The sequence below is a fragment of the Macrotis lagotis genome, chromosome 3, assembly GCF_037893015.1.
Source record: "Macrotis lagotis isolate mMagLag1 chromosome 3, bilby.v1.9.chrom.fasta, whole genome shotgun sequence".
Taxonomy (NCBI): Eukaryota; Metazoa; Chordata; class Mammalia; order Peramelemorphia; family Peramelidae; genus Macrotis; species Macrotis lagotis.
Genome location: NC_133660.1, coordinates 173,415,822 through 173,429,488, shown reverse-complemented (window position 1 = coordinate 173,429,488; position 13,667 = coordinate 173,415,822). Strand labels below are relative to the sequence as shown.

General features: G+C 35.2%; 1 protein-coding gene across 2 annotated transcripts in view; it reads right to left on the bottom strand.

Moving 5' to 3' along the window:
• The window catches only part of BEND4 (BEN domain containing 4), a 49,260-nt gene that overhangs the window by 9,299 nt on the left and 26,294 nt on the right, over positions 1 to 13,667 (bottom strand). The window contains exon 4 of one of the 2 annotated variants that reach the window (XM_074229530.1): positions 7,197 to 7,437. In XM_074229530.1, coding sequence (XP_074085631.1) covers positions 7,197 to 7,437 — 241 coding nt within the window. The remainder of the gene's footprint in view (positions 1 to 7,196; positions 7,438 to 13,667) is intronic. The other variant, XM_074229531.1, reaches the window with a different exon arrangement.

Genomic DNA, 13,667 nt, shown 5'->3' with positions numbered 1-13,667 from the left:
AGTTCTCTATGGTTGATGTCATAATGCCTTCTTAATCATACTTACACTTTTTGTATATACCCTATACTTTCCTAATGAGATAGATCATGTAGATAGTTTCTTAGCAACTATCTTAATATCAACAACCCAAATTGAAAAAACTTGCTGAAACATTTCTAAGTTATTTTACTGTCAATGTAATATATTTCAAATCAAGGAATACGTTGTTTATACATCTAGTGCTAGCTCTTACATAATTGAACACTATTGCCTATAGTATTTTTTTTTTGGTATGAGTCTTGTTTTGTTTTTTAAGAATTGGGGTTTCTGTTTTCCCTACTCTTTGTAACTCCATAATAATCAGTTGATGTATAAAGAGGCATATTTATTGGTTATTAGTATTATGGAATTATATATATTTAAATTTCCCAGATTAATAACAGATAGTATGTCTAATATCAATAGAAAAAGTCATAATGGTTCTCTCAAGAGAACCTGGGTTTGAATCCTGATTTTTTGTCCCTGATAATCTCTGGGACCTTGTGCAAGTTCTTTAACCCCTTGAGAATTCTATAAAATGAGGGTATGGACTAATTGATCTCAAAGATTCCTTCTTGTTCAAAATATATAATTGAGGAACTAAAATGATCACAGAAATGTTCTTATTTTCACCTATTAACCATTTGTTTTTTCTTGTCAATTTTTGTATTCATCTTCAAGAGTCATCAGTTCAACACATAAGATTTTGCTTTGGATTCTTCCATAATTTCATGTTTTTAAAAGACACTATTTGCCTATATATGCTATAATATATAAGCTGAAACACTGATGTTTATAGAGATTTTGAACTACCCAAACAAAAAATTCTGCAGGGGTGGTTGCCTTTTGTCAATGATAAAATAAGCAAATTACAGAATCCAATCAATGAAAGGCCACTTTATATCTAATAGGACAGAAAAGGCAGAATTTTTAGATTTTTCCCATAAACCTGAACTAAATTAATAACTCACAAATGGTGTAGAATTATTGGATCTTGATCAAAATATCCCGAAAATACACCATTTGTGGGAGCTTTAGAGAACTCTGTTTCAGCTTCCATATACTACTAGTTGAATTGTCAGAACTTAAAATTGACCTGTATTTCCTTTCTCAATCCTGCCTCTTTGAGATTTTCAGAAACTGCTTTGGGAGTTCACAAGCTTTCATTTAAAACAACATGACCACATATTCTCTATTATTCTTATTTAAGGTATTGGATCATGAGATCCCAACTAATTAAAAATCCATTTTTTGTCCTTGTCTTTTTTGTTTAGAATGAGTAAAATTACCCTACTATTCATCATTAAAGCTTCACAAACTGTGAAGTCTGCTGAGAATCATAAGAATCACAGTGTATGTTGCAAAAGACAGAAAACCAAGCTTTTTGAATAACTGTCAATTATTTCTGGTGCTTCTGAGAGAACCCTGAGGATCTAGAGTCTTATCTCTACACCAACCCCAGAGTGTAACACAATTCATAGGAATGAAACTTGAAGGAACAAAGGCTCCCAGGGTTAAGGGAAGCCACACCTTCTTCAAGAGGAGAAAAATAAAGCCTTGGAATTGGCCTATGCTTATATAACAATCCAATAAGCTTACCATGGGAATTGCCAGTTTTATATGACAGCAAAGGAGACAGGTTAATAATACATATACTATCTACTTCATAGAATTGTGAGGAAAGCCTTCTGTAAATCTTAAAATGCTATAGAAATAAGAGCTGTTATTTTAGCATTTTCGTTTAGAAACTCTTTAACGAACTTATGGAAAATAATATTGTTCTTATCTTCATTATCTGGATTTGTATCCTATTCTCCTTACTAGGTTGGATCTTCCATGAGGGCAAGGAAACCCGTTTTATCTCAGATTTCTATTTTCCCCAGCACCTACACCAAGCTGTACACACAGTAGGCACTTAATGCTTGTTTAATGAATGACTGTAAATTTGGAGGAACACTTAAATATATTTTTCTTTTCTGTTGTTTACCTATTTTTGTTCTTAGGTAGTGGACCTACACCCCAGTTTGCCTGACCTTTTTTATACTGACTTGAATATTTCTAAATTTCTTGGGGCAGCCTGAAGGAGCACAAATGAGGTTTGCCAGCAAGGTTCTATGTCAGAAGGGAGACATGGAGGCAGTCATCCCCGAGGTAATCATCAAGTCAGGCCTGTTGAAGTCTATTACTAAGGAGAATATTGCTACAAAAGACTGGGGGAATTAAACCCTTGCTCTCCTTACCCCTGTCTTAAATCTTATCCTTATCATAAAGGAAAATTGTACGGGATTGCCCTTTGTCCCTCCCTATATTCCCTTTAAGGATGACTTTGACTTTTATATTAACCTGATTTGTTTGCATGAAAATTTTCTATGTGTTGGGTGATTTCTGCTACTGCGGAGACTGAGGCTGGTGGATCGTTTGAATTAAGGAACCCTAAACTGCAGTAGGCTAAATCTGTGGTGGGTTATACACTAAGTTGTATATTAACATGGTCAGCCCTGGAGAGAGGGGGGGGGTCACCAATTGCCTAAGGAGAGACAGAAAGATAGCAGTGCAAAGTTCCCATGCTGATGAGAAAAGGATGAGAGCCATAAGTTGGCCCAGTACTTCCAATCTGAGGAACATAAGGAGGCACAGTCATTAAAAAGAAAAAAAGAAAAAAAGTCTTTGCTCATCTAAAGTGGTATGATTTGTTGTGAATTAATGGGGTGGAGGAAAGAACACAAGAAAGATCAGTTTGAACTCGAGTCACAATTGTGTTAATGTGTTCATATATTTAAAGTTGTTCTCATGTTATTTATGTATGTTTTGGCTCCCTCTTTAGCTTATAAAACCTTGAAAATGAATGAGGGAAGAAACATCTATTTAGCATTACTATGTGCAAGGCATGCTGCTAAGGTTTGGAAATAAAAATAGAAAAAGAAGAGAACAAAGGAATATAGCATATTTTCCCTCTGATATAATAATAGAATTTATATAATGCTTTAAGGTTTTCAAGGCACTTTAAAATATTATCTCATTTTATCCTTCAAATAACCCTAGGGATGGTTCTATCATTAGCTCTGTATTATTTCCATTTTACAGATGAGGAAACTGAGACAGACAGAGGTTAAATGTCTTGCCCAAGGTCACACAACTAGAAAGAGTCAGAAGTTAGAGTTGAACTCAGGTCTTCCTGATTCCAGAATCAGTCTTCCAATTTTTGAACTGCACATACACACATGTATATATGTATGTATACATATGTGTATAGATATATATATCCACATATATATATCTGGAAAAGAAAAGAAAGAAACCCTTTTCTGTTTCCTTTTTTTGCCAAGGATTCTCTAACAATTTCTTTGCTTCTTGCTTGTTTTTCTTCTCTCAGACTTAGTTTCTCATATTACAGTCTCTGTTCAACTTTTCCCAACTTGAAATGATATAAGAAATTTAAAAAAAATCAGTAAGGAGAGTATTAGAGGATTAGAGCAAGAGCCTTCATTTCCCATATTCATAATGCTTTACAACTGTAGAAACAGCTATTATGACTTTAATAGCTCTGACAGAATGAGCTGACTGCATTGAACTTGGGGCTAATAGTATTCATTGTAAATGGTGAGACCAAGAGAAGTCAGAAAGCCTGTCTTTAGCATCCTGGGTAAGTGTTCTGTTAAAAGCTAAAACTAGAACTTTTTCTTTAAAAATTATAAGGAACTCTGATTAGTCCCTCTCAGGAACCTTTTTTTTTCCCAAGGGAATTCTAGATGTGTCAAGACTTGACATATCAATCCCATGATGGTTTCATTAATTCAAAGATTAAGGACTGAGCCTTTCCTCTGACATATTAACCCTTTTACACTACAGAGGCATGAATCTTAACCACAATGACTCACCACCAACCAACCAGCAAGTTATCATTTCTTCTAAATTCTTACAAGGTAGATGAATCACACCTAGGTCATAAACAGATTGACTAGCACAGAAAAGCCTTTCCATTTTTATTGCTAATAATTCTCTCTCCTGACAAAATTTTGGCCTCTTTCTATAGTAGATCAAAATTGAGTAGCTTTTGGATAGGACATTATAATTTCTGATGCTTTTTCATAGAACTATAAAGGTCTCAGAGTCACCTAGGTCAGACCACATCAAAGTCAGAACCTCCTCTAGAATGTATATGACAAAGAGTCATCCAGTCTTTGTTAGAACTCCATCTGAGATGAGATTTTGGGATCATAGAGGCAGAATTAGAATAAACCTCAGAACCATTTAGTTCAACTTTTTACAAATGGGGGAACTGAGACCCCAGCAGGTTAAATAACTTGCCCAAGTTATGTAAGTAGCAGGCATCAGAGGCAGTATATGAACCCACACCCTCTGACTCCAAATCTCTTTGCTCTACTCTACTTTCAAATTTCCAAATGAAAAGCCAAACCCAATCCCTGCTCTCAAAAAGATCACTATTCTTTGCGTCCAGTCCTTCAATCAGTTCTAAATTCATCCAACTAGTATTGTCCTATCCATTTTATAAAACTATCATAAGAGAATTTGTCTAATAATTTTTTGGAATCTAAGAAAACTATTTCTGTGACATTTTTCTGTTCTACCAGGCTTTGAACATTGATTTTAAAAAAATGAAAAAGGGAAGGGAGTAAGATGTTTCTTGTCAGGGTATGCTGCTTTTTCCTTTCAGAGTACCTAGGAACCATTTCTTTTAAGTAATTTGTTCTAGAATTTTGCTGGGAAGCACATCTAAGCATACAGTCCTATAAATTTGAAAAATCTACCACATTTATCTTTTTTTCTGGGGGGTGGGGGAATGAGGAAATTTGCCTGGCTTATGGCACATCTTTGGTTCTCTGTAATTTTTCTTTTCCTTTTTTTTAGTTTTTACAAGGCAGTGGGGTTAAGTGACTTGCCCAAGGTCACACAGCTAGGTAATTATTATGTGTTTGAGAGTGAATTTGAACTTAGAGCCTCCCAACTCCAGGGCTGGTGCTCTATCTATTGCATCACCTAGCTGCTCCAGTTCTCTGTAATTTTTCTAACATTACTGATAGTATATCACAGCACACACATACACATACAAACAATTGACAAATGTCACTTTAAGATTGACAAAGTACTTCACAAACATTATCTCTTGTGATCTTGTGTTTGTGTGTGTGTGTGTGTGTGTGTGTGTGTGTGTGTGTGAACACGCACGTGCATGTGCATGTCTTAAGGGGGAGGAACTATAGACATAATTATCCCTTAGAATTTAAACCTGGGTCTTTTAAAGACCTTCACCCTGCACTCTTTCCAGGGCCCTACACTCCCTCCTAGTAGTAGTACTTTCAGTATTCTAGGTCCCAGCTCCTTTGACTCTAATGCCTTGAATGTACTGATTCTAACACTTTCTTGCCATGCTTTATTTATCTGTTAACCATTTTTTTTGTTTCCAAACACGAGAACATACTCATTAGCAGAGAAATTATAAGAAAAATAAAATTTGACAATTGCACATTCCTCTGCATTCTAGCTTTTTCTTGCTCCCAAACATAGTTAAGATTCTTTGTCCCACATTCTTTGTCCCACACATCAATTTTCTATAGGATTATAACTTTCATTTATATGTATCTCCAATTATTTCCTATTACTAACATTTCTCCATATATTTATTTTAAAAATCTTTTAAAGATTTCTCCTTTAAAAGTTGGTAGATGAGTTCCCTATGTAGCCACATCAGTTTCCTTAGATGACTCTCCCTCATCACATATGTTGCAATAATTTATTTTCACATCATCATCAGAATTTTGTTTCTGGAAGTATTCCATCACTTTTGAGAATAAGCTTTCCTTGCAGAATTCTAAGCCATTTTTTTAAGTTTTTACTGAACTTTCTGAAATCTCATTCCAAATCTAGGATACAAGTCAGATAACATCAGGTTTTCCCCCTTATCTAGCACAAACACTAAAATTTCATGGTCAGAGTTTTCTAAGATTCTTATAATTTCTACTTTCGTAACCAATTTTAATTATTGATAAGAATTAGGTCCAGAATAGTAATTTTCCTTGGTGCTTCCTCTACATTTTAAAGTATTAAATTATGATCAAGGCAATAATTTATCATAAGTTTTGTTTCTGACAGAAAAGAGAGAGAAGAAAGGAAAATGGAGAGACAGTGAGAGAGATAGAAAAGAGAGACAAAGAAAAAAGAGAAAAGGGAAGGGAGAGAGAGAGACAGAGAAGGATAGGAAGAGACACACAGAAGAGACCCCTCAGATTCTATATGGATGGCTAGTTGAAGTCTTTAATTACCATGTTCATTTGACAACTTTTGACCTGCTTCTTGAACTTGTTATTCATTTCCTCTTTCTGCTTGGTGGCTTTGTAGCATTCATATACTATAATAAAGGTTAAAGGAAACTGGGGGCCAGAGAATTCAAGTGACTTTCCAAATATTTAATTAGTGGCAGAAATGGTCTCAGACTGTTTATAAGACTATCTACATGATTAATTGATGTTTTTTCTTTGTTAATTTCCACTAACCTTATTGATACAACAGATCCAACCAATTTTAGTGATTCATATTATCTGCTAATACTGATTAAAACATCAGCTCAATGGATCTTTTATTAAGTTTTTTTTAATAGCATGGGAAAGACCTAACCGAATTTAGTACATGTCTATTGATATTTGGCTAACATAATAAACGATTATATACATTTGGGATAAAAGGTTTTGAAAGATTAGAAAATGGGATATGAGGAAGGGCAGGCATTTGGAAAGGGGAATTGAAAATCATCTAGTCAAAATTATGTGAACAATTTTTAAAAATTATTTCTTCCCTTATTCTTCCATACATTTCCCCTATTAATCCTCTATATATTTTCCTAATAGTCCTTATGCTCTGGTTCTCCCCATCTCTCATACATCCCAGTTTGATTAAAGAATACTTTTGGTTGAAATTGAATCTGAATTTAGCATGTAAATCACAGTGCTATGTAATGTCAATATACCATTAAATCAGAGCACTGATGCCAAAGCAAATAAAATGTTCTCTAGGAAGTTTTGGATAAGGAATTGATGGGCCACACAAAGCTTGTGAGATCTCAGGAAAATCAAAATACAGGAAAGCTGAACACTTGTACTGAGCCACAGCCAATGCAGTGAAATGGTCACGTATGGCGGACACTGAGCGAAAGGATGCAGTACCTCTGAGACATGTTACTTTAACTGGATCCAGAGGACGTCTTTCAGGACCTGTCTCTCCTGACTGCACTGACCTTTTCCTTTTTCCAAGGCCGCATGAGTACTTAAGCTCATCGGTTGTAAAAACAAATCTGATGAGGTATCGAAGTAGCCGCCTCCCATCTTTCTTGGAAGAATTTACAGCCTCATCCCACTGTTTACTAGTGATGTAGACAGGATAGTTGTTCAACAGCTGCTTGCTTCCCTGGGAAAGTGAAACATTTTCCATTATACACTTAGGCATACAGAGAGAAGCTCAAACGATCTCTGCTTGAAAGGAAAACAGGTTTGTAACCAAGCTGCTATGCTGACAATAAACCACGTATTGAAGGGAGCAAGTAATCGCTCATACTCAGAACGGGCACTTTTTAAATTACATTTGCATTTTCTATAACAAGAGCCCAATGAGGTATAATGAATACCTTTGAGAGAGTAGCTATTTATAACTTGCACTTTAACAGGTAGGTTAAAATGTGACAAGATTCAATGACAGGGAACACCATTTAAATATACCCATAACTTTCCTTTTCAGTCTACTCAGAGGCATAAAAATGACTTTGAAGAGTGAGATCAAAAATGTCTCATCACCCCCTCCACTTTCAGTTAAGTACTTCAGACATGACTTTTATGACATATTTTCATAAGATATTTATTACTTGCATTTAACACCTCACACCTGCTAGCCAACCTATTACCTTGAAAACAATGTGGAGAAAGTAAATAGAAAAGTGAATTTTAAAATTAGAAAAGGTTCATTAATAGTCATAGGAAAACACATTAACTCAAATTATAGCCCTGTGCAAATGCCACTATGTCAACTCAAAATTTTTCTTCCTTTTAACCTTCATAATTTACGTCTGCTATAAAATCCCAGGGCTCAATAGCTGCAGTGGGGCTAATTACGGGAATTTCAGTAACGTTTATAAGCCATGTTTAGTCAATTGTACCTACACTACCATTACTTCAGTTCTTGTGGTCTATAAAATTCTATAGTCCAGGACCAATTAATTAACCCAAGATCTCAGTTTTAATGTACTCCTTCTCCAGTAATTAAGGTATACAAAATAAAGAAGGGGAAACCCTAACAACTCATTCAGTTTTACAATGTTACAAATTTACTACCAGTTATAAACAAGGCAGTGTTTAATCCTTGAGGGGCTTAATTTTGAAAAAAATCTCTGTTTGGCTAGAGGTTGTTATGCTTGACTTGTTAGACTTGACCATACATGCATACATACACATATACATACATACACACATATACATGTGTATTTTTATTGCTATTATCAGTTGTTCAATCATGTCTGACACTTTGTGACCTTGTGGATCATATACTGTCCAAGGAGTTTCCTTTTCAAAGATACTAGAGTGGTTTGCCATTTCCATCTCTCATGGATTGAGACAAAGAGATATTAAGTGAGTTACTCAAAGTCACATAGCTAGTAAGTGTCTGAAGCTGGATTTGAACTCAGGTCTTCCTGACTCTAGGCCCAGTACTTTATACACTGGACTTCCTATGTATATATGTGTATATAAATGTATGTATGTATGTATGTGCATATATATGTCTGTCTATCTATCATCTATCTATCTATCTATCTATCTATCTATCTATCATCTATCTATCTATCTATTTATCTAAACCATATAACAACAAAGCTCAAATCTGACATGAAGCATTTCGCTAGCCTAAAAATGCTATGTACCAATTAATTTTATTTTCAGGATGTTCTAAACTTCTTTAGTTTCTTAATTTTTTTGTCTGTTTTGTGATTTTTAAAATTTATTGGTATATTTAGCACAAACAGAAAAAGAAAACAAGTGGCAATATATGTACAGGGATAATCAAACCTGATCAAAAGATTCCATTACCCTTGCTATGAGTTTGTCAAGACAGCAAGAAGTCAAGAAATATAGCAAGTCTCAACCAGGAACTTCATTTAAACTTTTTTCCTCTTTCTATTTTTAGGACTAAAAAACATCAGAAAAATGGTGTCATTGACAGTATAGGACTGACTTGGAGTAAAGACATCTGACTTCAACTCATAAGGTAGGTCATTTAACTTTGAAATTTGTAGGGCATTCCCTAAGTATTTGGGTTTTAATTGCCTTGCACTTATTTGTCATATATTATACACACACATATTAAACACATACATAGTGTGTGTTTATGGGTGTGTGTATATGTATGTATATAAGGGCAGCTAGGTGACACAGTGAATAAGAATGCCATCTCTGGAATCAGAACCAGCATTAAAATCTGGACTCAGAGGGCGGCTAGGTGGCATAGTGGATAAAGCACCGGCCTTGGAGTCAGAAGTACCTGGGTTCAAATCTGGTCTCAGACACTTAATAATTACCTAGCTGTGTGGCCTTGGGCAAGCCACTTAACCCCATTTGCCTTGCAAAAACCTAAAAAAAAATCTGGCCTCAGACACTCATTTCTTAACTGTGTGATCCTGGGCAAGTTACTTAACTCTGTTTGCCTCAGTTTCCTCATCTATAAGAAGAAAATGCCAAGCCATTCTAGTACCTTTGCCAAGAAAACCTCATATGGGATAAAGGAAAGTTGGATACAACTGAAAAATAAAGCAAACTGTATATATGTATGTAATGTATGTATATGTGCATGAATGCATACATATATAAAATGTCTTCCCTGATAGATTTTAAGATCCTTTAGAAAAGGAATTGCTTCATTTGTTGTCTTTATGTCCCTGATGCCCAACACAAGGTCTCATATGAAGTAGACGCTTAATAAATGCTTCTTGATCCATTGAGAAAATGATCATTACATGGCCTCATTCACCAGGTTGTGAAGAAAGAGCTCTATATGCCCTTAAAATGTTATAAACATGGGAATAGTTACTGGATTGAAAGCTTGAAAGGATTTCAAAGATTATCTAGCCCAATTTCTCATTTTACAGATGAGAAAACTTAAGTGATTTTTGCTCAAAGTCACCAAGCTACTTGGTGTGGGACCAGAATTTGAACTTGGGTCTTTTGACTACAAGTTGAATGCTCTTTCTGTTATGCCCCATTGTCATTGTGCTCTGGATGCAGTTAGTCCATTGTCTGGCACTGCATACAGCTATGGCTCTGTATAGTTTAACTATCTTCAGAATAATCACCAAAATCCTGCAGGAACTTTCCAATGGATTAAATTATGATGAAGTGATGTTAAGCACACTTTACTTATTAAGGCAGGAAAAAAGAATACAGATTTAAGAAATATTTTTAAAATTAAGGATGAAATTAAAAAAACCTTGAAGGTAGGAACTATATAAAAATATGTATGTGTATACATATATATAAAACATGTTTATACATACAAAATGTTCATATACATACACATACATATATTCACATATTTCATATAGTGCTTAGCACGGTATTAAGTATTCAATAATTAATATTAAATTGATTATGCATGGACAAGGAGAGTCCTTAAAGCTTAACTTCTGTAATAGGTCACATTTTTCAGTAAAGTATTTTATAAAATTACATTACAGACTTAGGAGCTGGAAAGGACTTTAGGAGGTGACCTTGTCTTACTCCTTCATTATATAGATGAGGAAATAGAGACCCAGAAAAGGTTAAAGGACTCACCCAAGGTCACACAGGTTGTAGGATGCAAAACTAGAAACTGAATCCTAGTTATCTGACTCCCAATGTACCACTTTCCCCTTTTACAGATGATGTGTCTCCAATTTTTTAATTAAAGATTTGTTGCCTTTTCTATCCAAGCAATTGGAAGGTTTCAGGCATTACTTTTCTTTGTAAATTTATACATACACACACACACATGTGTGTGTGTGTGTTTGTGTGTGTGTGTGTGTGTCTGTGCTTGTATGTGTTAAAGTTTAAAAGGTAGAAAGGAACACAGAAGAGGATTATGTTAGTAACATTCTAACAATTATATAGATAATAATGTTCACAGGACTACCTCAAAATCCTGTCCTAAAATTAATCAGGTAGGTATCTTGAATAAGTGGAATTCTAATTTTTTAACAGAAGTGGCTTTGGCACATTACAAAAGTTTCATAAAAACTACCAAACCACTAAGTCTGCACACTGAACATGAAAAGTCATCAAAAAAATAGTGGTCCATGTTTTCAAGAGATAGGTTGAGCTAGCGATCTTTTCCTTTATCCCAGAGTATTTAGGAGTACTGTTAAAACTCCTTTGGAAATCTGATTTCAATCAGATGATACATTTCTTTTCATTTCAGGATCCAAACTCACATAATTTACATTCCTTGGAATGATGCTAATGCCATTGATAGTTTATTAAACACTCTGAGCTAGTAAAAATGACTAAAAAAACCCATAGTAAAAACTTTTGACACTACATTTGGACACTTTTGCCACCTGAATTTTATTCTCTCATATCCTACTTTTATCTACAAGAAAACAGAATACTTAATTGTGTATTTTTTTTTAGCTGAAGAACTGGTGAAAGTCCCTTATCATTCCTTAATTGAAGCAGAGGGACAAAAGGGCAGTCTGGTTTACAATTTCACCCTCTCTTCTTTCTAACAAACAGATAGGGTTATTCACAAAATGTTATTCCAGATGGGTTTACTGGTTTTGACCAGCTATTTAATTTAATTTCAAAGTAATTAAGAATTTGAAGTTTCTATTTTGAAAAGCATACAAAACCATTGTTGCTGAGAAATTTGTGTGACTGCTCTAAGCAGGATCTGATATTTGTTGCTGAGGTAGGGGCAGGGGTGTAAATATAGATCTGGAGGGTGAAAAGGGAAGAACTAAACTAGAATGTTCTCTATTGATGTTCTCCATTGACAGATGTCCCCAAATCCTAACTGGGCTTTGGGGAGAAAGAATACTAGAGTGAGGGGACAGATAAGGAAACTTCCTGAAATTAAAACTATTACTCCGTTGCTAGTAGGAGAGGAAGGAGATGGAGAATAGTAGACTCATAAAGGAATAAACTTTTGTTTCTTATTACATCCCTTCTTCCAGCATTGTTGATAGCAACGAAACAATGTGGAGTAATTAATGAAAGGAGTAGTGGATTAGGAGGTGACTTTGGGCAGGTTATTTAATCTCTAGAATCTTAGAACATAAGGGATCTCAGAGATAATCTACTCCAATCCAATTCCTTGATTCAGGAATGGTCTTTTCCCATCATCTTCAGATAACACCATATAATCCTTTACTAGGCCTGTACTTGATACCATTCTAGTTTGGAGGACTGTTAGAACCTGCTTTCTGATGACACCATCTTCAAGAACCTATGGTCCTTTCCATTTTGTAATGAGGTGTCACAGTAAGACACCTTTTTTATGCCTTATTTAGTGGAGGGAATTCCTCCACACAACAACAAAAATGTATGCTTCCTATTATGCTGTGAAAAGGACTTTAAAAAGCATTTCATATTCATATTAAAGATTGGAACTGGACCTGCAGTTTCACTGGGTTTAGGGAATGCCCAGGATGAAGAAACTCCTTCTACCATGGAAACTGGCACTTTCTCCATCAATATAGTCTTAGAGAACAGAGAATTTAAATGATTTGTCCTGGCTCACAGAGCCAGTATGTGTGAAAGATGGGACTTGAATAGAGGTGTTTTTGGTTCTGAAGTGAACTCTCTGTTTGCTATCTCTCTACAGAATCAAGTTATATCATTAAAATCAGCAAAGTATTATTTTTGAAGTGTGAAATACCAGTGAATAGGGCTAATCTAGGACCCTCTCATTTTTGATATTAACTTATAAAAAAATCAGTTTCAAAAATAAAAAAAATTACAGTGCTGTTTAGATTATGGTGGAAATGATATTTTGGAATAGTTAACTAGAATAAAAATAATATAACAATATGACTGATGACATTGTGTGTAACTAGATTAAAAATTAGAGAGTGGAAATAAATTCAGTAATTTTCCCATTCAACTGGAATAGTGAAAAACACCTAGATGGCACCAAGGAGTAAGCCTGGGACCAGAAGCCAGGAAGATAGATGGAGGTCAAATCCTGCCCCAGACACTTAATAACAATGTTACTCAGTTTCCTTAATTATAAAATAGGAAAAATAATAGCACCTATCTGCCAAGGTTGTTGTGAGAATCAAATGAGATAATATTTATAAATTATGTAATGCAGTGCCTGACATATTCTTTTTCTGACATAATCTTTTCTTCTCTTCCTCCTCCCTCCTTTTCTCCCCTCCTTTCTCTCTTCTCTCTTTCTCCCTCCCTCCCTCTCTCCCATCTCTCTCTTCCTCCTTTCCTTCCTTCCTTCCTTCCTTCCTTCCTTCCTTCCTTCCTTCCTTCCTTCCTTCCTTCCTCCCTTCCTCCCTCCCTCCCTCCCTCCCTCCCTCCCTCCCTCCCTCCCTCCTTCCTTCCTTCCTTCCTTCCTTCCTTCCATCTTTCCAACTTCTGGATAGTTACTGAAACTAGACTTGAAGTCAGAAG